Here is a 23,772-nt window from a genome sequence, read left to right as displayed (position 1 = left end):
TATCCTGATTTTTAATACCCAAATGCAGCAGAAATTACTTTAATTCATACCATCCATAAAGAGCTCAGTGACTCAAGAGTCAATATCAGCAACTCTGAGGTTAACAGTGGTCCTACAGCTCTATATAACTGAACAAGTTTATATATAAGCTCTATATAACTATACAAGCCAACAAAGGTCCATCTAGTTAAAGTTATGATTTTTTCCAGTAGTCATGTATGGATGTGAGAGTTGGACTATAAAGAAAGCTGAGCGCCGAAGAATTGATGCTTTTGAACTGTGGTGTTGGAGAAGACTCTTGAGAGTCCCTTGGACTGCAAGGAGATCCAACCAGTCCATCCTAAAGGAGATCAGTCCTGAATATTCATTAGAAGGACTGATGCTGAAGCTGAAACTCCAATACTTTGGCCACCTGATGCGAAGAACTGACTCATTGGAAAAGACCCTGATGCTGGGAAAGATGGAAGGCAGGAGGCAAAGGGGATGACAGAGGATGAGATAATTGGATGGGATCACCGACTCAATGGACGTGAGTTTGAGCAAACTTTGGCAGTTGATGATGGACAGGGAAGCCTGGCGTGCTACAATCCATGAGGTTGCAAAGAGTCGGACACAACTGAGCAACTGAACTGACAGCTCTATATAACTTGCTCAGTTAGAGAAGCTTATCACTCACAGAGGCCACACTCTTTACCTAATAGTGTGGACATCCTCAAAACAAGAACTTCATCTAAACCTATTATGCTCTCCTTGGAACAAAAAGAAATAAGCTGCAGAGTGAGTGGGACTCAGTGATGACTGAGAGGTCACCAGATCACCAATGACAAGGGGTCCGTGCCAACACTCCCTACCAAGTCTCACCTAGAAGCAGTGATCTAGGGGCTTCTAGAATCCTAAACACCATTTGAAAGTTCAATGTCTGAAAGTTGAACACCAGGCTTATATATTTTAATGGGAATTTTACTTCCAGGGATCTTAAAATATAACAAAATCACTAATTATGGATCCTGGTAGTCCTGTTGTCTTAACCTGGAGGCAAATGAACAGCTCACAGATATCAGAATGGGTGGGAGTTCCTTGGTCAATTTTAGGGGCTGAAAAGGAATCTTTCTAATTCTAGCAGATCACTGTTCCTTTTCTGAACTTGCTGGAGGTACAGATGGTGTGTGTGCGTGCGTGCTTAATTGCTTCAGTCATATCTGATCCTGTGCTACCCCATGGACTACAGTCCGCCAGGCTCCTCTGTCCATGGGATTCTCCAGGCAAGAATACTGGAGTGGGTTCCCATTCCCTCCCGCAGGGGATCATCCTGACCAGCATCTCTTATGTCTCCTGCACTGAGTGGCGGATTCTTTACCACTAGTGCCACCTGGGAAGCCTGGAGATAGTGAGGAAGCTCCTAATCGGTAAATCTCTCACCATAAATTCTTGGCCATGGTGCTGGGGAGGAGAAGGGAGAGGGGCTGGCTGAGAACAAGGAAGACTTAAGCCAGGAGATGACATCTATAAACAACTATCTATAACAAGGGAGAATTCGGGACCAAAAAGAAAGTAAATAAAACTTAGGTGGATCAAAAGCAAAATAAAGTAACTCATTGAAAAAAAATTGTCATATTCCAACTTTTTTTTTTTGCTTTTCTTTTGTCTAGTCAAAGCTATGGTTTTTCCAGTAGTCATGTATGGATGCGAGAGTTGGACTATAAAGAAAGCCGAGTGCTGAAGAACTGATGCTCTTGAACTGTGGTGTTGGAGAAGAGTTTTGAGAGTCCCTTGGACTGCAAGGAGATCCAACCAGTCCATCCTAAAGGAAATCAGTCCTGAATATTCATTGGAAGGACTGATGCTGAAGCTGAAACTCCAGTACTTTAGCCACCTGATGCAAAGAACTGACTCATTGGAAAAGACCCTGATGCTGGGAAAGACTGAAGGCGGGAGAAGAAGGGGATGACAGAGGACGAGATGGTTGAATGGCATCACCGACTCAATGGACAAGAGTTTGAGCAAGCTCCGGAAGCTGGTGATGGACAGGGAAGCCTGGCATGCTGCAGTCCATGGGGTCGCAAAGAGTTGGGCACGACTGAGCGACCGAACTGAACTGATACCTTCCTTAAACCTAGTTCCCTTGAAACTCTAACCATCAGATTCCTTCCCATAGGAGTAGATATGATGTGACATGAGTTACCTGTATTGTCTAGGATGGATTTCAAATTTATTTTACCATGTTTTTCTTACTTTTTTCTAAGATCCTAAGTGTAGTACTTATGAAAGTTTATCAGAGCCAGGTGTGTATTTCTCTTTCTATAGATTGTGACCACCTCAGGGGCAGAGATGACTGTGCCTTGCTTAAAACATGCACGCATTCAATATTTGCCAAATTACAGGGAATCTAGAATACACAGAAGAACAGAACATGAACCTCTTTCTACAAAGGACTAATTCAACGATGGTTTTGGTACACACTGTGGCTATTGGCCCAATACTCATTTTCCCTTTTCTCACTTGCTAATGGACACTTGAATATGCTGGGAAGCACACGTCAAGCTAAGAACTCTACAGAGTCCTCTGCAGCGTGGAGAAGCCATGAAACACAGTTCTGGCCAATGAGATGCAGAGAGGGAGACATTTGTGGGAGGGGCTTCTAAGCAAGTTATGGTCCTCTGGATAAAAAAGCACATATTCAGCTTATAGAAGCTAGAGGTCCTTCCCCATCTTGTTTGGAACAAAGATGTGGATACGATGCCTAAAATAGTAGAGCTGCCTTGGGGTCAGGAGAACCACATGAACACACACTAAGGTTAGTACAGCTGTGTGCCTGATGGCATTTCTCAGGTGCTGGACCAACCTCTGGACTTCTTTTTAAGTAAGAAGGATGAACTTGTCACTTGGTTGTCACTGGAGTGGTTTCAGTTGCCTGCTGCTGCTAAGTCGCTTCAGTCATGTCCGATTCTGTGCAACCCCATAGATGGCAGCCTACCAGGCTTCTCTGTCCCTGGGATTCTCCAGGCAAGAGTACTGGAGTGGGGTGCCATTTCCTTCTCCTTCTGTTGCTGACAGCAGAAGGCAATCCTTGGCTTTTACAGAATCAGTTGAAAGGTGATCAAGTTAGTGGCACTGAGTTTAGCACTCCTCCCCAAAAAGTGCCCCCTCCTTACGGGAAAGGAGAAATGCAAAATGTGGCAAATTACAGGGAAAGGACAGCACCGCCATATGACAGGACAGGAAAGAAAACAGTGATATCTACAGTATAGGCCTCACTTCCACTCACCGCTGTTATCCAGTGACTGATTAAATCATTAAATCCAATGTTCACCCAATGAGTGTCATTCCCAGTCTCATTTCCATTCCAATGATTGTGCTGTAATTCAAAAGCCTGTCCTAACATTTCCAAAAACAGGTTCTTTTGTACATCTGTTCTGGACACATTAAAATGTTATACCTAGAATTCTGACATCAAGTAAAATCAAGAATGAGAGAGTTATATGAGATTCATTGCAGGTTCTCAGAGCGTTTAGCACTGGGAATCTCCAAAGGAAGATTTGTTGTTGTTTTTTAAATATTTAAAAAATTTATTTATTTATTTATTTACTTTTGGCTGTGCTGGGTCTTCACTGCTGGTCGGGCTCTTCTCTAGTTTCGGAGAGTGGGAGCTACCCTCTAACTGTGGCATGTGGGCTTCTCATTACCGCGGCTTCTCCTGTTGTGGAGTACGGGCTCCAGGGAGGGTGAGCTCAGTAGCTGTGGCTCACTCAAGAGCTTAGTTGCCCCACAGCATATGGGATCTTCTAAGACAAAGGAGCAAACTCATGTCTCCTGCATCGGCAGGCAGATTCTTTACCACAGAGCCACCAGGGAAGCCCTGAAATATTTTTTAATTTATTTGGCCATGCTGAGTCTTAACTGTGGCATGTGGGATCTTCAGTTGCAGCATGTGGGATCTAGTTCCCTGACCAGGGGTCGAACCCGTGCCCCCCGCATTGGGAACATAGAGTATTAGCCACTGGACCACCAGGGAAGTCCCTCTGAAGGAAGGTTTTATGAGTAATCTTTCTCCAAATTATTTATCTAGGGGTCATTTTCTCCCTAGAGCCACCTGAGGAACTAGTATTTCACAAGAATTCTTTGAGAGAGCCTAAAGGGACAATGACACATTGCCCCAAAGATGTGGCTGCTACCTTCCCAGGAGCAGATTTTTGCTGTGTCGTTTATGGGTCTCTTTGTGTTAAGATATGTGGATATCTTTCTTCACATACGGGGACCATTCAAGGTACAAGTGGTAAATTAACAAGTACCACCACCTGCCCTTGAATAATGGACAGAAGACAGGCCACTTTTACTCTTCCGAGATACAAGCTCATGTCGAGTTATGCAGACAAAACCCACTGACATGAGGCTTCCGAGAAGAAATCAACAAGCGTCGTGGAGGGTACTCAAGAAGAAAAAAAGGAGGACGGGGTCACATGAAACATTAGAAATACTGTACTTAAAATTTATGACAATATAAATTATAAGACAGAATCCTAGGGATAACATATATTAATATCCCTCGAACAAGTATTCAGTAGAACCCATTTTTTAGAAATGTCTGGTATATACTCTATTAACTGCAGTAACTGAAATAGAAAAAAGGCTGGGAAAGATACTCATGAGATGAATACTATTGGCATTTAAAGGTTGGCTGTTGCTGGGGATCTTTGGTGACATCCCTTGGGGTATGAGAGTGTCCCATGATATACGTGAATTCTCAGAGAAGCTGAACCAGCCAGGCTCCAGCAACAGGGAAAGACTTCGTCCTTCCACCCTCAGTAAAAGGGCGAACAGCTGACGGAGTCCCAGGTGTGTCCTCTGCGAAGACGGTCTCCAGACGACCCCTCCTCCCCAGCCCTGAACAGGCCACGGTGGAGCAGCCACACAGTGCCTTGGCGCTCCACGTGAAGGAATAACGTGCGCTGTTAAGCTCTTAAGAGCTTAAGGAGAGATGGAGCTCTTAAATCCACAGCCCATTAAGCAGACACTAATGTCTGTGTGAAGTCCCCGCCAGGTCTGCTTAAGAGGATTATTTGTGTTTCATCCAAAGAAACCCCAATAGGCGGCCGAGAGAAAGCTCAGGAAACATGTCAGAGAGTTCCTTCATTTTAGCCCTCCACTGGGCACTGACGTTAAGGCTTAGAAAGCCATTTGTGGAACTAATGGGCAGCAGTTTTGATACATGATTTATTTTCGTTACTAGGACACACTTACAGAGTCCTACGGGTAGGCCTGTTCTAAGTGGGCGACAAGTCGTCACTAATTGAATCCCCACAACAGCCCTAATCAGAGTGTTTTCTCATCCACATTTTACAGGTGAGGAAACTGAGGCACAAAAGGGTCACACCCTTAGTTTCTGTAACTAAGAAACTCCCGTGTCTCCTCTGGGAAGCCTCCCAAATCTTCCAGCTGTGTTGTCATTCATGACCCCACCACACCTTGTGTGTAAGTTTTATGCACTTAATGTATTAATATCACTCCCTCCTCCTCCTCCACTCTGCCACCAAAGATCTCCTTCCCCACCAGACCTTGAACTTCCCGAGGCCAGGGTCTCATCTTAGTCACCCCTTTCTTCTTATCCTCAAACAGTGTTTGACACTTATTTGCTAGACGGAGCAAAACAGTACAGGTCCATTTATCTCTTATCTGATAGCCTTAGGGCCACGTTTGTTTAGAAATTCAGAATGTTTTTGGATTTTAGGAAGTTCAATGCATACACTTTTACATATGACCACCAGGGGGATCTGGGACAGCAGCCCACAGTAAAATCCATGAACATTTCTACAGCTAAACATATGAATGGCCACATTAAATAAGTAAATAAAGACCATATGTGAAGATAAAGACCTCATCCGAATTCAGATGAGGGTTCACCAACAAGTGAACTACAAAGGAAACAGGAAAAGCATTTGGCTTTCAGAGCACTTTGGCTTCCCTGGTGGCGCAGATGGTAGTCTGCCTGCAGTGGGAGAGACTGGGGTTCGATCCCTGGGTCAGGAAGATCCCCTGGAGAAGGACATGGCAATCTACTGCAGTATTCTTCCCTGGAGAATTCCATGGACAGAGGAGCCTGGTGGGCTACAGTCCATGGGGTCACAAACAGTCAGACACGACTGAGTGACTTCACTATGGATTTTGGAACTGCAGGTAAAGGCCTGTGGGCCCCTCTTTCTATGAAGATCTCTAAGACAGCTGTGCAGACCTCATGGCAAGGTCATACTGTGAGATGTCCCATTAAACCGGTGACCATGTGGAGAGCTGGAGGACACCTGGTAGAGACCTGGATCCGTGGTGGGCGCCTGGCATACACGGACCCACTCAGGGACCCGAGAGAGACAGGTGGGGGGTGAAAACAGCCCTGGACTGAGCTTCAAGGGAAAGGGTTCAGACGCAGCTCCACTCCCTTCGAGCCAGTTATTTTAGGAAAAGCACAAGACCAACTTGGCAGATACCCACGGGCTGGTAAATGTGTCTTAAAAAAAAAACAGTTTCATGCTTCAGTGCTGGGGGATGTAGCACTTCTAATGTGCCTTTTGGTTTTTCAGATAAAGTATTAATAACTTACTGTATCTCAACCTATGTGTTCCTCTTCGAGAGCAGTGATGATGCTATAACAAATAATCACAGGGGTAGTGGCTCAAAACCACACAAATCGTCTTATAGTTCTGAAGGCTGGAAGTCCAGAATGGGTTTCTCTGGGCTAAAGGTTTCCTTGCCTTTTCCAGCTTCCATGGGTGCCCCCATCTCTTGGCTCATGGCCCCTCCCTCCATCCGCATGTGAGCAGTGAGCTATGAGGTTTTTCTCACCCCATGTCACTCTGACACTGGCTCTCTGACCTCCTTTCACTTGTAAGGAGCTCTGTGATTACAACAGATCCACTCATCTCACATGCTAGCAAAGTAATGCTGAAAATTCTCCAAGCCAGGCTTCAACAGTATGTGTACGGAGAACTTCCAGATGTTCAAGCTGGACTTAGAAAAGGCAGGGGAACCAGAGATCAAATTGCCAACATCTGTTGGTTCATCGAAAAAGCAAGAGAGTTACAGAAAAACATATACTTCTTCTTCACTGACTATGCTAAAGCCTTTGACTGTGTGGATCATAACAAATTGTGGAAAATTCTTAAAGACATGGGAATACCAGACCACCTTACTTGCCTCCTGGGAAATCTGTATGCAGGTCAAGAAGCAACAGTTAGAACCAGATACGGAACAACGGACTGGTTCCAAATTGGGAAAAGCAGTATGTCAAGGCTGTACATTGTCACCCTGCTTATTTAACTTACATGCAGAGTACATCATGTGAAATGCTGGGCTGGATGAAGCACAAGCTGGAATCAAGATTTCTGGGAGAAATATCAATAACCTCAGATATGCAGATAACACCACCCTTATGGCAGAAAGGGAAGAAGAACTAAAGAGCCTCTTGATGAAAGTGAAAGAGAAGAGTGAAATGGCTGGCTTAAAACTCAACATTAAAAAAACTAAGATCATGGCATCTGGTCCCATCACTTCATGGCAAATAGGTGGGGAAGCAATGGAAACAGTGAGAGATTTATTTTCTTGGGCTTCAAAATCACTGCAGATGATGACTGCAGCCATGAAATTAAAAGATGCTTGCTCCTTGAAAGAACAGCTATGACCAACCTAGACAGCATATTCAAAAGCAGAGACATTACTTTGCCAACATAGGTCCGTCTAGTCAAAGCCATGCATTTTTCAGTAGTCATGTATGAATGCGAGAGCTGGACCATAAAGAAAGCTGAGCACTGAAAAGGTGCTTTTGAACTGTGGTGTTGGAGAAGACTCTTGAGAGTCCCTTGGACTGCAAGGAGATCCCACCAGTCAATCCTAAAGGAAATAAACCCTGAATATTCATTGGAAGGACTGATGCTGAAGCTGAAGCTCTAGTACTCTGGCCACCTGCTGCTAAGAATTGACTCAGTGGAAAAGACCCTGATGCTGGGAAAGATTGAAGCGGGGAGAAGGGGATGACAGAGGATGAGATGGTTGGATGGAATCAATGACTCAATGGACCTGATTTTGAGCAAGCTCTGGGAGTAGGTGATGGACAGGGAGGCCTGGTGTGCTGCAGTCCATGGGGTCACAAAGAGTCGGACAGAGCTGAGCAACTGAACTGAACTGCACTGAACTGACCCAAATAATCTTCTCATTGCAACATCTTTAACTTAATGACACCTGCAAAATCCCTTTGTGAGGTAATGTATGCACGGTTTTGGGAATTAGGACTTGGATGTATTTGGGGGGCAAGGAGGCAATATTCTGTCAACAGCAAAGTTCCTCTTGCATCCCAACATCTAATGTTCCAGACACATAGTAGAGGCCTACTCAGCTTTTATTCATATTATATAAATGTATATTTCCAACCATGAGTTTCCTCATCTTTAAACAGAGATATAAATACATATAATGAACCTCACATGAAATAATGCATATGAAAGTGTCCACAAACTAAAAAGAACCCTAAAAATGTAGGTATCTCACAGACTAGTAGTAAGGAATACATACATCCATTTGTGAAAGAGCCACATAAAGAAAGACAGCAGGATGCTAAGAGAAATCCATTCAATTTATTAAGTCATAATGGAAAAGAGCTAGTAGCTGGAATATCTAAATCATGTTATGTGTGGCCTTGAGGTAGTCCAGTTTGAGACACTATACAATTTAGTGTCCAAATTGGGGGTGGGGGGGCACTATTAATATTTCCTCTGGGACAAATACATCAATCGGGACTCTTCCAGGCCAACACAACACTTGGGCAGCTGAGTGTGTGAGCCTTGGCTCTGGAGCCAAATTAGCTACAACCAAGTCTAAGATCCACGCTTGGAGCCCTGTGGCCTTGGATGTATTACTTAACAGCTCTCTGCCTTGGTCTCCTCGTCTGTCAAATGGTGACATGAGGCTCAGGTGAATTATTACATACAGAGAACACAGTACAGTGCCTAGGATCCAGTAAGAGGTCAATGGACTTGGTGATCCTTACTCGTCAAGGCCAGCCGTACTCTAAGTTTCCACGAATTCAGAGAACTCTCAGCGTGTTTCCCCAGGCGCAGCCACGGGCAAAGAGCTGGCGTGGCTGAGCGCCAGTAAACAAACCTCCAGGCGGGGTGACAATCTTTTCTTTGGTGCCTGCTTCCTCACACCCCCATCTCTGTTTCTCCATCCTGGTGCTTGCTCTCATTTCTTTATTTTTTTCTGTATTTTTAAAACTTTTAATTTTATATTGGAGTATAGCCGATGAACAATGCTGTGAGAGTTTCAGGTGGAGAGCAAAGGGACTCAGCCACACCTACACCCGTATCCATTCTTCCCTAAGCTCCCCTCCCATCCAGGCTGGCACAGAACACTGAGCAGAGTTCCCTGTCTTGCACCTTTTTTAGAATGCAGAGCTGTATGCCAGTCTGGGCTCCTACAATGCTTTGTCATGCAGCAGAGCAAAATCCTTTGTTATCAGAGCAAGAGACAGAATGACTGGGAGTTGGCCCCCTCAAGCAGCAGCCTGTGCAGTGAGCACAGCTACGTCCATTTGATAGAGGGGGTGATATTTCACCACTACTTTTGCAAACTTCTGTGAGATTATAATGTGTTAGTGCCATTTTGCAATGCAAGCTGCACAAAGATGTTCCTGAATCTATTACCTCTTGTCGCCTTCTGTCCTAAACAAAACCTCAAGTTATTTCTTTTTCATTAATTTTTTCTTGGAGTATAGCTGCTTTACAATGTCGTGCCAGTATCTGCTGTACGGCAAAGTGAATCAGCTACTCGGTATACATATAAACCCCAACTTATTATGTCTCAAAAGAAACATACAAGTACAAACCATGTTTCTTTTTCCTGAACCTGAAATAATGATTATGCTGTTTACACAAGCTATAAAAATAATAGCTAGAGCCATTAATATTTCTTCAGTGCATACTATGTGTCAGGCTTGTTCTAAGCACATTCCGGGCATTTAATCCCCAACAACTCAATGAAGCAGATACTGTTATTGTCCTCATTATACAGATGAGAAAAATGAAGCACACAGAGGTACATTCACTCGCCCAGGATACATATGTGTCTAGTAAGTGGAGGAGAGGCAGGAATGAACCCAGGCAGTCCTGCTCAAGTACACACCCCTAAAAGGGCAAACTCCGCTCCCTCTCATGCTGGGGAAGACAGACGTCTCTGGCTTATCAGGGGCATCCTTGGGTAGCACGTCCCAAAGAACCAGTCCACCTTCCAATGCAGGGGACGTGGGTTCGATCCCTGGCCGGGGGAACTAAGATGCTACATGCTACAACTAAGACCAATGCAAACAAATAAATAATTAAAAAAAAATAAAAAGCAAATCCTTCATCTGCGCCTTTGCTGTATCTTCCAGGTGGAAAACCTTCACCTCCTTGTCCACTGGGCCAGCTCCTACACACCTTGTACCCCTCCGCTCTCCTTCAGCCTTCACCACATCCCTGGGCACGCTACAGGCACTCAAGCCAACTAATGAGATTTCAGGATGGCAGTTACTCTATAACTGTTACTTTTGGGGGGAAGTTATTGTTTTTGTTGTTTAGTTGCTAAGTCGTGTCCAACTCTTTTGGAATCCCACGGACTGTAGCCCACCAGGTTCCTCTGTCCATGGGATTTCCCAGGCAAGAATACTGGAGTGGGTTGCCATTTCCTTCTTCAGGGGATTTTCCCAATCCAGGGATTGAACCTGCATCTCCTGCATTGGCAGGTGGATTCTTTTACCACTGAGCCACCAAGAGAAGACAAGTATTAGCCTTATGAAGGGATTTGAAGTAGATTTTCTCTTTAGAATAAGCTCCTAGAGTTAGATCTAAGATATGATTTGATATAAAACTGTGACTTGCATTGACCTAAGAGAAATTACATTATACAATGATATTCTGAGCGTTTGTATGGACAATGTTGGAGCCCGGCTGCCTCGTGCTGTTTCACTTAAATAAACCTCATGCATCTCAACAGAGGCAGGCTGATGTTTTTCTTTAACCCAGTTCAGTAAAGCTACACACTCTGAATCACCTGTGATCAGAGCCATCTGACCCCTGATAAGGGGACCAGTTGCCCAGACACACAGGAAGCTGGTGGGATGCTGGGGTTTACCGTGGGAATCGCACAGGCCCCTTACTTGTTAATGTTGCTGCCTTCTTTCAGGCGCTCTCCCGCAGCTCCAGTTTTAGACACTCTCTCGCTGCCCGCCAGGTCCACCAAGCTCACCTTGCTCACCTTCTCCCCTGAGTTCTAGTTGTGGGAGACGAGAGAGAAACAACAGACACACGTGAGTGCAGAAACCACACAGACACCTGCGTAGATGTCAGCACCACCACTGAAGCCATCTTGCTTTAAGGAGGCAAACTTGAGAAGATCTTAAATGGTAAGAAGAGTTCTTTGGACTAGCAGCTTTAGGGTAAAAATTAAAGTTGGTGTGGCAGCCTGGGATTCTGTTCTATAGCTGGATAGCAAGTGCATTGGCCTTTTCAGAATATATTCAGAAAGCTTTTATGCGTCTATGAGTACATTCCAAGACGTGAGGATTCCTGCACATTCAGGTCAAATATCTCACTTTTTTTTTTAAAGGCTATCTTTAGGCTGAATGTCGTGGTTTCCTCTTTCATATTCTTTAATGACTGTGAGGTAAACCCAGCTGTTTCTAGGGGAATTTCACTATGGAAAGATACATATTAAAGTGGTATGGTGAAAGCATCATGTCTTTAGAGAGTTTATACAAGGATTCCAGATTTTTAACCTTATATATAAAGTTGTTGCTTTGTTTAGTCGCTGAGTCTGACCCTTTTGCGACCCCATGGACTACAGCCCACCAGGCTCCTCTGTCCATGGGATTTCCCAGGCAAGAATACTCGAGTGGGTTGCCATTTCTTTCTCCAGGACCTCCTCGACCCAGGGATCGAACCCACATCTCCTGCATTGGCAGGTGGGTTCCTTACCAAAGAGCCATCAGGGAAGCCCTACATATATAAAGTAAGACCTAACAAATTACATGATGTAAGCAGAGTAGCTGCTCTAGTAACCAGAAGAGCTGGCTTAACGTTCTTGGGAACCGAATCCAACCATGGAGCAGTTCACCCAGGCAGATACTGTGAGTCCCTTCACCGTCACCCAAAGTTCTACCCGATGGCTCACCCCAGACTGCAGGTCGTACAGCGTCTGCGTGATGACGATGTTGAACACTGCATGGGAGCGGCTGCTTTCTTCATTCATGTTGGTCGCAGCTACCGTCCGAGATTTGTTTCCCTCAGACATCAATGACTCAATGTCCTAGAGGCAGGCACAAGAAAAATATTATGAGCGAAAAGCCCCTCAGAACAGCGTCCTGCCCACCCGTGGATGTACTCATTATGATGCATTCCATCACGACCCTTGCATGTAAACCTCCCACCTCTCTTCCACAGAGCCCAGCTCAAACTCCCACTCCCTCAGCGCTTTCTAGTGGATGAAATGTTTCACCCATTCCTTCCAAACCGCAACTGTCTTCTTCTCTGTTGAGTACCTATTTTTCCCTCTGCAAGTTCCTGAGGAGAAAAGAGCTAACATTTACTGTGCTCAGATACTCAATAGCAATGATGACTTTATTTTATTCTGACTCTCTCGCACAGCTCTCGCCTGTATGATTAGTAACCTCCCTTCTCCAACAAGGGGCTTCCCTGGTGGTTCAGATGGTAAAGAATCTGCCTGCAATGCAGGAGTCTTGGGTTCAGTCCCTGGGTTGGGAAGATCCCTTAGAGAAGGGAACGGCAACCCACTCCAGTATTCTTGCCTGGAGAATCTCATGATCAGAGGAGGCTGGCGGGCTACAGTCCATGGGGCTGCAAGCAGCTGGACATGACTGCATGACTAACATTTTCACTCAGTGAATTTCCAATGCCATGGCTCTCCCGGGACAGGGAATTTTCCTTATTCAACTCTATACAACTTGCTTGAGAACACCCGGAACCTAGGACTCTTAAACAATGTTTGACGAATATTACAAAAGAAGTATTTACCTGATTATACACATAGGACACTGAAGTTCATGGAAGTCAAATAACTCTTCCCACATCTAATAAGAGGCGGTTGTTTGCTTTTTAGTTGCTAAGTCATATCTGACTCTTTTGTGATCCTATGGACTGTAGCCCACCAGGCTTCTCAGTCCATACGATTTCCCAGGTAAGAATACTGGAGTGGGTTGCCATTTCCTTCTCCAGGGGATCTTCCTGACCCAGGGATGGAACCCACATCTTCTGCTTGGCAGGCGGATCCTTTACCACTGAGCCACTTGGAGAGCCCAATAAGAGGCAGAACTGGATACAAATCACGGATGTCCCAGCTCTTACTAATAAGTGACAGGAGGAAACGGTCACTGCCCCCAGTGACGCTGAGCCAGGCACCTAAGCAAAGGGCTGACTTTGCACTTTCCCGCCAGAGGCGTCTTTGTTGATTTCCGGATCTCACTGATGACGGAGTGATAACTGCCCTTTATTTCTGATTTAAGCAGTACTAAAACTATCTACATTTAAATGGCTGAAGAGAGTTACCTCGTAGATTAATTTTAGTTCTACTGAGTCTGAAGTGATGTAGGGACAATTAACACAGAGATGGCGCTTCTAAGTAGATGGATGTGTTTACTCATTTATTTATCGGCATTCTTTGGTAACAGATAGTGCTTTCTTTTATGGGATTCCCAAAGCAATGACAATAAAAATACAGACAAAATATCAAGCCAATATGTGAGAAAGCACAGAAGTCAAGAAGTAGGAAAAAGAAACAGATCAGTCAACAGAGGGAGATCAATTCAGAAAAACAGAAGAATCAGAAGAGTGAAAAGTAATGCAAACTACGATTGGAGACACTGTCAAAGAGAAAGGGTTGAAATAACTACCAAATAGTGTTTACATCTGTCCAGAAGGACATCACTGGCAACCTCAGGGAGAAGAGTTTCAATAGAGTGTTATTCATGAAAATATTCAGCAACCTCAGGATGCTGGGCCTCCTGGCAACACTGCAAACCCTTCAAAACCAAGCGGCTTGAAGAGACTGTGATTAAAAGCCTTTATTTTCTGTTTGGGGTGGTTGATACTGGGTTTCTGAGACCATGAATTGTAATAATATGCTATAAAGCATTCACATAAAAATATATTGAACATGATCTATACACTTCAATTTACTGTCAGCTTTTAATGTCTTTTTTTTTTTTTTAATGACACTTACCTCAAAACTAGTGACAGCCAGTTGGGATAAACCATCTACATATGGTCCCAAAACTTTATGCTCTCGAACTTTAAGAGACTGTCTACTCCTTCAAGAGAAAAGAAAAAGGAATGAATGAATCATACCCAACCTGCAGCTTTTCTCTCTAAAAAAAAGTACTTGCAAAAGTACTCAGAAATTAAGATTGCAATTTCAAAAGAATTTTTCTTTTAATGATCAAAAACTATTCTAAAAGCTACTTTACTTGGATTAGCAAAACAGCATGCCTTATGAGGAGTGTCTTTTATACTCTGATTTCTATTTAAAGTAACATACTATTTTAAAAATTCTATCTCTACTCCCAAACTAAACAACCAGCACACAGAATACTAGGTTAGCCTGACTTGTTTTAGTAGATGAACTTTAATTTCACAGGGAGTGGGGAGAGGGGAGCAAAGCAAAGAACAAACAGAAATGAATTTAACCTTCAGGCTGTTTTATAAGTAAGCATATTCTCAATAAGTAATGTCTCACAGTTTTAAGCAAGAATTGAACAATATTAAAATGTTTTGCTTTTAAGTTACCCTTTCATATTAGGAGCATTGATTTATGCTGATCTGTGCTGACCATTTTATACAAAAAGTGATGTTACAGGATAGCAGTTGTTTGTAGTTACTGATATTTATCCTATATTGAGAACTGGCTCTGCTGGTCAAGATTTAGGACTCTTGAATTTTTAAATGGCAAACCTGGTTTGGGACCCACTTGAAGAGCTTATCAATAGACAACTGAGATGAAAAGTAAAACTATATAATATATTTTATGGCCATATTGCATTATGTCACATATTTCATGGCATCAGATACTGATCACTTTTTCAAATCAAGAGTCAATGCCTAGCATCACTCAAGTGTGGAAAGAAGAAACTGACAATGAGCACATCCCTAAATCTAGGCCTTGCTCCCTAAAAATTTCTCAATCTTAATCTCACAACTCCATAAAGCAGGTTTTACTAACTTTATTTTAAGCTTGAAGAATGCAATATGACAATGAGCAATTCTGTTGTATTCAAAACAAGGGCAGACCAAGTGCACAATTTCAAGAGAGCCGCCTAGCTGCCCATGCCTCCAGAACCTGGCTCACTCTGTTCGCATAATCAGAGATCATCGCTATTCGTGGGCAAGAAAAAGTAAATCAAGCACAATATTAAGTCCTTCTGATGGTGTCTAACATTTGGGATTCTTGTACACCACTGGGGGGAGTGTAAATTGGTACAACTATTTTGGGGAACAGTTTTGCAATACCAAGGCTGAAGGTTCCACAGCTTGTGACCCACAATTCCACTCCTGGATGCATTCCCTAGAAACTCCTGCATTTGCACACCAGGAGGAATGTACAGGAATGCTCAGAGAAGGACAGTTGTGGTAAAAAATGGAAACCACAGGAACAAGAGGAGATAGAATAAATAAATTATGGTATCTCATACAATGGAATACCAAAGAGCAGTAAAAATTAATGAATTACTACTTCATACATCAGAACAAACAAATCATTGAGGGGGAATGTAGCAAGTCATCAAAAGACACATGTATTATGAAGCCATGTACAGGTAAAAACTGTGCAAAATTATGCATAGACTCTTAAAGAGAAGGAAGATAATGAGCAACATAAAAACATTCCATTTATTAAGCCAAATGGTAAGCAGAACAGTCATTTATTATTCTTTATATCTTACATGTATTATAAATGTTCTTTCATATGCATTACACAGTTATTAGCTAAAAGTAAAAACATTTCTGATGACTGGGTCACTTCCTTGCCATCCATAATTTTTATCTTCTACCTCTGATTATACCCTTGATTATACAGCTGCTGAATGCATTTTTAAAATACTTTTAATAACATGAGAAAGCATTCATCATATTATATAAAAAATTCAGGCTACTGAATTGTATTCAGAGAAGAACCTCAACACACACACTACATACCTACTCCATAGATCTGAGACACCAAAATGCATAAAGTGTTAACAGCAGTTATTTTTGAGTGATGGGATTATAGGCCATTTTTATTTCTTCTTACACTTTACCTACTTTCTAAATTTTATATATATTATTCTTAAATCAATAAAAATTTTAATTAAAAGGTAAATGGCCCTTTCCTTCCTCTATGAATCAAACTCATCTGGTTTTTATCACCTAGCTTTTAAAAAATACAGATGCCTGGGTTTCCTCCTGGGTCTACTGAATGAATCATCAGCCCTAAGGGAGGGGCTCAGGCCAGTATTGCATTAAAAAGCCTCCGAGTGATTCCAATGTACATTCCCAGAAGAGAATGGCTTGTCTAGGCCAGGTCGCTCAAAACCTTCAACCGCTTTACCTCCAATTAGAGCAGATGGAAAGACCACTGTGTCATTCTTAACTCAACAAATAAATATGACTAAACCATATTGGCAAAAATACCAAAACAGTATCAACAGTCATCTAAATGGCATAGGTAAGCAACTTTATACATGAGCGTAGGATAAACTATGAATCCTGGGTATACCGACAGGCTTTAAGAAGCTGATGATCTCTCAGTAAACGAACTGAAACGGGAGTGGTGACCGAGGGCTTCAAACACATAAATTCACTTGCAACTTTAACTTCAGGATCATTTAGAACTACTACCCCCATTACAAGGTTCATGTCAACCACTAACTTACCCTTTGGGGTCTAACAGGTCCCGGACTTTCTCATTATAAATTTCCATATAGGATACTTCCACTTTAAATGTCTGTGACTCATTCTGCTCCAGAGAGATCCTTTGAAATAAAGCACAGCAGAGCCTTGGGATGAGGCCTCGCTGCTCAGCATTGCCCATCATGGAGAAGGATTTTCCTGAGCCTGAAGAAAGGTGAGCAGAAAGAGAGGAGGATGGAAGAGGAGGCGACGTGTAACGCTTCAAACGTACAAGTGTGTCCTACACATCGGCCAAGGTCACACAGCAGAAGCAGACAATCTGGCCCCCAGAGCCAGGCCCTCGGACACCAGAGTTACTATTCTTTCTATTACGCTCCTGACTGCCAGTCTGACTTTTACTGTGAGACCCGGAGGGTACCTCCTTTACAGATGGATGCGTACTAATGGAAGCACTACCAATATGTAATCCTTAAAAGTCTATATAGTAAAAAGGAACTACAGTATAGTAGAGGGAACTCTGTTTGAGATTATGTAACAGCCTAAACATGTATAACAATCATTTGGCTGGACACCTGAAACTAACACTGTTAATCAACTATACTCCAATATATGACAGAAAGTTTTTAAAAAGTGCATAAATAGTCAACTATACATCAAGTAACATTAACATATTTGACCCACAAAATATTTCACACTTTTGAAAGTGCTTTGCTATATATTCTCCTTGATGTCCCCATGACATGACAATACACAGTATTGTTATCATTTAATTAACTTATTCCAACTTTATAGTTGAAATAATGGGTGGCTCACAGTGTAATTTCTGAACTACTAGTCTAGTTTTGTTTAATAACCTATCATCACTTCTATATCCTGGTGAAGTCCTCCGTATAGGATGATAGATACTAAGAGTTTTTCTACAGTTTTTCACTATAACATTTGTACTAAGAAACTGGTAATTATTTTCCTAGCTCAAATACAGGTTAAAACTATAATTTAGGAAAATGACACTTAATAGTTTGAAACTAGCATGCTAACACTTAAATTACTTCATTCCACAACTGTTGAACCTTCAAAAAGATTACTTTTGATCATTTAATTCAGCTAAACCTGTGAAGTCAGAAGCATTTTTCTACAGCTTCCCAAAGTGTTTTCTATTTCTATGTTTTAAGAAATGCACATTTAATATCACTGACTGTAAAGAAAAGCAGCTACTTACCTGTCTGTCCATATGCAAAAATGCAAGCATTATACCCCTGAAAGGCTTTTTCAAGAATTCCTTCCCCAAGGCACTTGAAAACCACTTCTTGACCTAAAAAAACAAAAATAAAAAGACTGATTTTTCTTGACATATTTGTGTTAGTAACTGAGCCCCCGTCACTAATAACATGCTCTCAATCCAAAAAAGATGTTGAGTGTATTACATACCTACTATGTGCAGGGCTGTGGATTGAGAGCATAATGAATGCAATTTTATTATTTATTCTTCTACACCATAACCCAGTACCTGGGACAATTTATCATTCTACCCGCTGCTTCCCTCTAAGACATTTCTCTTAAGTTTCCTATCCATTGTCTGTGGGTCATATGGAAGCATCATTTGAATTTGGTTTAGTTCCTTTTCCTGAGTTAGTATGAAAGTGTCATTCAATATAAACTGCCTTGTCTCCCCACCTGGATTCTGAGCTTCTGATGAGCAGGAACCATGTCGCCCACATCTCGGTATGTGTGTGCCCCTCTGCACCTAGAGTGGTGCTAAGTACATGCCACGTGCTGAGAAACAGTTCATCGCTGGTAGAGGGGGTGTGCTGAGCACAGATAACCCACATGTGTTCCCATGGGGGTTAGGGAACAAGTTCTCATCTGTGAGTCTTTCTACAGCTCATTGCGACTCCTAGGGGTGTTCTGTCGTGGACTATTTATGTCACGTAGTGCCCAGGTGAAGAGTAAAGGTGTGAAAATCTTTTTAAAACATTTAATGAGGCATTTACCGCCTTTTAAAATTGATGTCTTTCTAACATGCAATCCCCACCATCAAGAGAATTAAAGTGATTTTCTCCTTCCTCTATGCAGAAATTACTGGTTGAAGTACCTCTTTCCTCTACTGGAGCCCCTGACTGATGTCAGTCCATAATCTGTTTATCTCTGTAATCCTAGTGCCTAGTATGAAATGCTTAATAAATGTTTGTCCAGAGAATTAGTCAGTTTAATCTTTTTATCCAAATGACAATTCCTTTTACATTTGGAAATAATGCAATATAACATAAGCTCTTGAGTGTATGTTTTTCTTTCATGCATCTGATTTTAGCAGTTTCATTGTGTTATGACATATCACAGCTGCAGAATGGGACTCAAATTAAAAGTGTAAACATGAAACAATATTTTCAATCATCAGGCTGGCAAAAAAAAAAAACACGCAACACATGACAATATCCAATATAGCTGAACTGAAGAAATAGGTATTTTCATCAACTGTTGATGGGAGAATGAATGAATGCAGCCATTCTAAGGAAAACCTCACAGTACCAAGAAAAAGGAATATGTCCTCGCTCTCTGGCCCACTATGGGGCATCTGCCCTAGAGACCCAATCCCCAAGAGACCCCAGTAAAAGGATGTTCACACAGCATTATTTATAATACTGAAAGTTGGAATCAAGTTAAACGCCAATTAGTAAGGGAGTAGTAGATGCATAAAATGTATTTTATATGATGGAATATTTAAACACACCATCTTAAAAAAAAAAGCAAAACAAATCTATGTGTTTAAGCAATGCTATGGCACCCCACTCCAGTACTCTTGCCTGGAAAATCCCATGGACAGAGGAGCCTGGTGGGCTGCAGTCCATGGGGTTGCAAAGAGTCGGACACAACTGAAGTGACTTAAAAGCAGCAGCAGCAGCAGCAGCAGAATTCAAAAACATTGTTGAGTTTTTTAAAAAGTTGTGTTCAGACTGTACATATAATGTAAAAATTTATGTCCAATAGTATGTATATGTGTTCTCTATGTGTGCTAAAGTTAAAGAAAAAATTGGATCAGAAGAAAATATACCAAATTTATATAAACTTATTTCTCAACTTCTGACTTCTACCAAAGAGGCATTTAAAACATGTTGGTAGAATATGTGGATTTTTTTTTTTTTTAGAAGCCTATAACTGTAAGGGGCTTCCTAAAAATAAGGGTTAGGAAGACTACCCGAAGACTATGTGTATGCGCATATACACAAATACATGGAGAAGAATAAAGGACTGTCAAAATTCTTATCCACTAAAGACACATTTCCAAAATTGCCTTTATGTTATAGTTAAGTTTAAGAATCTTGTGCTCATTAAGAAAATATCTGGAAACTGGAGCCTATTATACAGAGTGAAGTAAGTCAGAAAGAAAAACACCAATACAGTATATTAATGCATATATATGGAATTTAGAAAGATGGTAATGATGATCCTATATGCGAGACAGCAAAAGAGACACAGATATAAAGAACAGACTTTTGGATTCTGGGAGGGTGGGATGATTTGAGAGAATAGCATTGAAACATGTATATTACCATATGTGAAATAGATCACCAGTCCAAGTTTGACGCATGAAACGGCACTCAAAGCCGGTGCACTGGAACAATGCTGAGGGATGGGATGGGAGGGAGGTGGGAGGGGGGTTCAGGATGGGGGACACATGTACACCCATGGCTGTTCATGTCAATGTATGCCAAAAACCACTACAATATTGTAACATAATTAGCCTCCAATTAAAATAATTTTTTAAAAAAGAAAATATCTTACCCACCCTGTTGCCAATCTTTCATATCCATTGATTTTTTTTTCTCATATATTTCCTCAAAGGACTTTCCCTATTCCACGTGTATTCCCAAGGCCCATGCCAAAACAGGCTTAAATCTGGACCTGAGCCCTGTAGTGCAGAATTACATACACCCCTGTTGCGTAGGGGAACGAAACACAGCTTCTGCTCAGGCCTGTGCGACCTGATGGTGGTTCCTAGCCAGGACCCAAGTGCCATCGAAAGCCTTCAAAAAGCACCGCTTTCTTGGCACAAACAGATGAATGGAGCAATCTCATTTGATCTTCCACACTGGTTAACCAGCTCCCAGGAAGGGAGTGGGGTGAGGGTGGGGACAAGATACTTTAAGACTTGGCTGGATCAAATATCCTGACCATAATTCATGATTTTGACTCATATTTAGTAACTTGAAAAAAAAAAAGCAAGAACTTGACTCAATGAAAAGGACTTAACTGCAGAGAAGCACTGTGGTCAAAGAGCTTTTACTCTGGTTTCACGGAGTTTGAAGTCATTAACTTATCAAGGATTTATATCTGTTCTTTTATCAGGGAGTGAGATGGAATACTTTCTGGTTTCTGCTCTGATGCTGAGTAGGCTGGAATTATGAGGGATTATTTTCTCAATGTTTTTTTTCAAGGCCAGGTCACAAGGTTTCATTTACCTTGGTAGGAAAGGCCTTTTTAAACCAAAGATCATTAACAGAAAGAAAGAAAAAAAAAACCCACTCAAGAATGAATGCTATATATAGAGCTATATGAAATAGGTTTATGATGAATCAATTGATAACAACAACTCAGGGTATGTAAACTCAAGTTGCAGTAAAAATAACAAATGATAAAAGAATGTTCCAGGTAAAAATACAAGAATAAATTTCAGCTTGACCTATTTCTAAATTATTGCAAATATTAAACAGTATATGAATTAACCTATTTAACCTGTATTATTGTTGCTATTTAGTTGCTAAGTTGTCTGACTGTCAGCCAGGCTCCTCTGTCCATGGGATTTCACAGGCAAGAATACTGGAGTGGGTTGCCATTTTCTTCTCCAGGGGGAAGAGGTCTTCCCCACCAAGGGATTGAATTCGTCTCCTGCTTAGCAGGTGGATTCTTTACCACTGAGCCACCAGGGAAACCCACTAAACCTACATACCTTTATTATTTATGTTAAGAAAAATTAATCTTTTTGTCAACTGCTCTGTTTGCAGTACAATTTACATATTCTATCTATATCGCTGAATCTGTGCAATACCCAGATGAGGTAGGTACGGACCGTGATCAATAAGGAGATAAGGGGGCCACTAAGAAAGTGTAAGTCATTTGCCCCAGACATGGCCACCAGAGAGAGGCAGACCTGGGTCTATGGGTGGTGACTCCCAGTGGACTGAGGCCCATCCATCATCAGTGACTCAGGCTGCATGACACTGGAAATCAGTTACTCCCATCTCTGGTTTCCATGGTAATTTTTTTTTTAAACAAACTCTCAAAACCCATTACACTCCAGTACCTTTTCCCCCACATCTTTCTAGACCACTGAATTGTGAGCTCCTTTGAAAACAAGAGCTGTGGCATCTTAGCAGAGTACCTGGCACATGTATGCACTCTTAATTACGGAATTGTCCCTGGTGACATTGCTGTTCTCAGATTAATGTGCATTTTTTTTTCAGAGAAAACTTTTATTTAAATACATTATAAACATAGCATGAGTAGATCGTATATGGAAGCTGAAAAGCTTTCAGTGCTACCCAGATCCTTCATCGTCTGTCTAATGTGTATTTAAATGGGGGCCCCTTTCCTTGTTAGTGATGGCAAAGGTTTCAAAATACTGTTTGTTGAACTTAAAAACGTTAATTGTAGGATTTACACTTTGGTCAAAATACAGCTGTTTCTGAAATTCCAATGAGCCCCAAAGACCACAATAGTCTTTGTTGAACAAGGTGCTAGGGTGTGAACACACATGTTAACATCATCTGTAACTACTAATTGAATAATTTTGATAAAAATTACAGATACTACTGACACCCACATTACCTCCTAGTCATTAAAACAAAATCTATGTGACTGAAAAAAAATAAGTCTTTTTGATGTCCACTAAATGTATACGTAAGTTTTCCAAGAAGTCAAGGTCTTTTAGCTAAGTACTTAGTTACATTTGACAGACAGAATGCAATTCAGACTTACTGTATTTAATAAAGTTTTGGTTATAACTAGGAAAGGAAAAAAAACTGGAAACACAAAATGGAATATGAAAAAGTGGAAAACAATTATACTCTGTTTCTGAAAAGAATCTTTCTTCTTTCTGTCTTTAAATAGCTACCCCAAAGCACAATTTATAAAAGGGTAAATACAAAGAACCATATTGTAAAGTCCATGGATTTTTACAAATCTAAGCAAGGCTGGATTCTAGCGAGACCAGAATCCATTTTATCACTATGGCTTCATGTCTCAAGGGAAATTTACTCTTAAGACAAGAAATAATGAACACTTTCCCTGTTCTACAAAAATACATCAACATTACATTTTTTAATAGCCCCGCTTAGTTTCCGCTGTATGCATTACTGATGCAGTTTCCTATTAGAGATACTCAGATTGTCTTCTTTTTCTTTTTTTCTGCAATATTTATCCTTACATATTTATCTATGTACACTTTTCTATTAACTCTACTAGGCAAAACTCCAAAAACATTGAATTACTAACTCCTCTAGCAATGCAAGAGTCTTTCTTTCTACAACTTCAACAATTCTATTATCATTCTTCCTGATTTTGATTAACAGAAAAAGCAAGCTCCTTGCTTTGTTACATTAAAATCTTCCTTTCCTTAGTTTATTGTCCATTTGTATTTGCTCTTCAGTAAAATGACTGAGTCCTAGGTTTACTTGTATAAATCAATTGGTTTAGTAACTGGTTAAGCATTCATTCAAAAATGCCCATCATATATTAAGGATGCTAGCCTTTGGTCTGTCACATGCTGTACATATTTCTCCCAGGCTGTCATTTACCTTTCGGTCTTATGCTGTTCTTTGTCATACAAAAGCTTTTGGTCTTTCACATTCAAATCTCTTATCTTTTC

The 23,772-nt window shown here is 41.5% G+C and overlaps 1 protein-coding gene across 9 annotated transcripts in view; it reads right to left on the bottom strand.

Moving 5' to 3' along the window:
• KIF13A (kinesin family member 13A) overlaps positions 1-23,772 on the bottom strand; it is a 202,693-nt gene that overhangs the window by 66,818 nt on the left and 112,103 nt on the right. For all 9 annotated transcript variants that reach the window (XM_059880651.1, XM_010818549.4, XM_010818550.4 and 6 more), the window contains exons 5-9: positions 18,130-18,222; positions 16,934-17,114; positions 14,251-14,338; positions 12,187-12,321; positions 11,174-11,286 (exon numbers count right to left, since the gene is read on the bottom strand). In XM_059880651.1, the coding sequence (XP_059736634.1) occupies positions 11,174-11,286; positions 12,187-12,321; positions 14,251-14,338; positions 16,934-17,114; positions 18,130-18,222 (610 nt within the window). The remainder of the gene's footprint in view (positions 1-11,173; positions 11,287-12,186; positions 12,322-14,250; positions 14,339-16,933; positions 17,115-18,129; positions 18,223-23,772) is intronic.

The sequence above is a fragment of the Bos taurus genome, chromosome 23 (genome assembly GCF_002263795.3).
Source record: "Bos taurus isolate L1 Dominette 01449 registration number 42190680 breed Hereford chromosome 23, ARS-UCD2.0, whole genome shotgun sequence".
NCBI classification, from domain to species: Eukaryota; Metazoa; Chordata; class Mammalia; order Artiodactyla; family Bovidae; genus Bos; species Bos taurus.
Note: the sequence above shows the minus strand (reverse complement) of the source record. Positions and strands in the feature narration are given on the sequence as shown.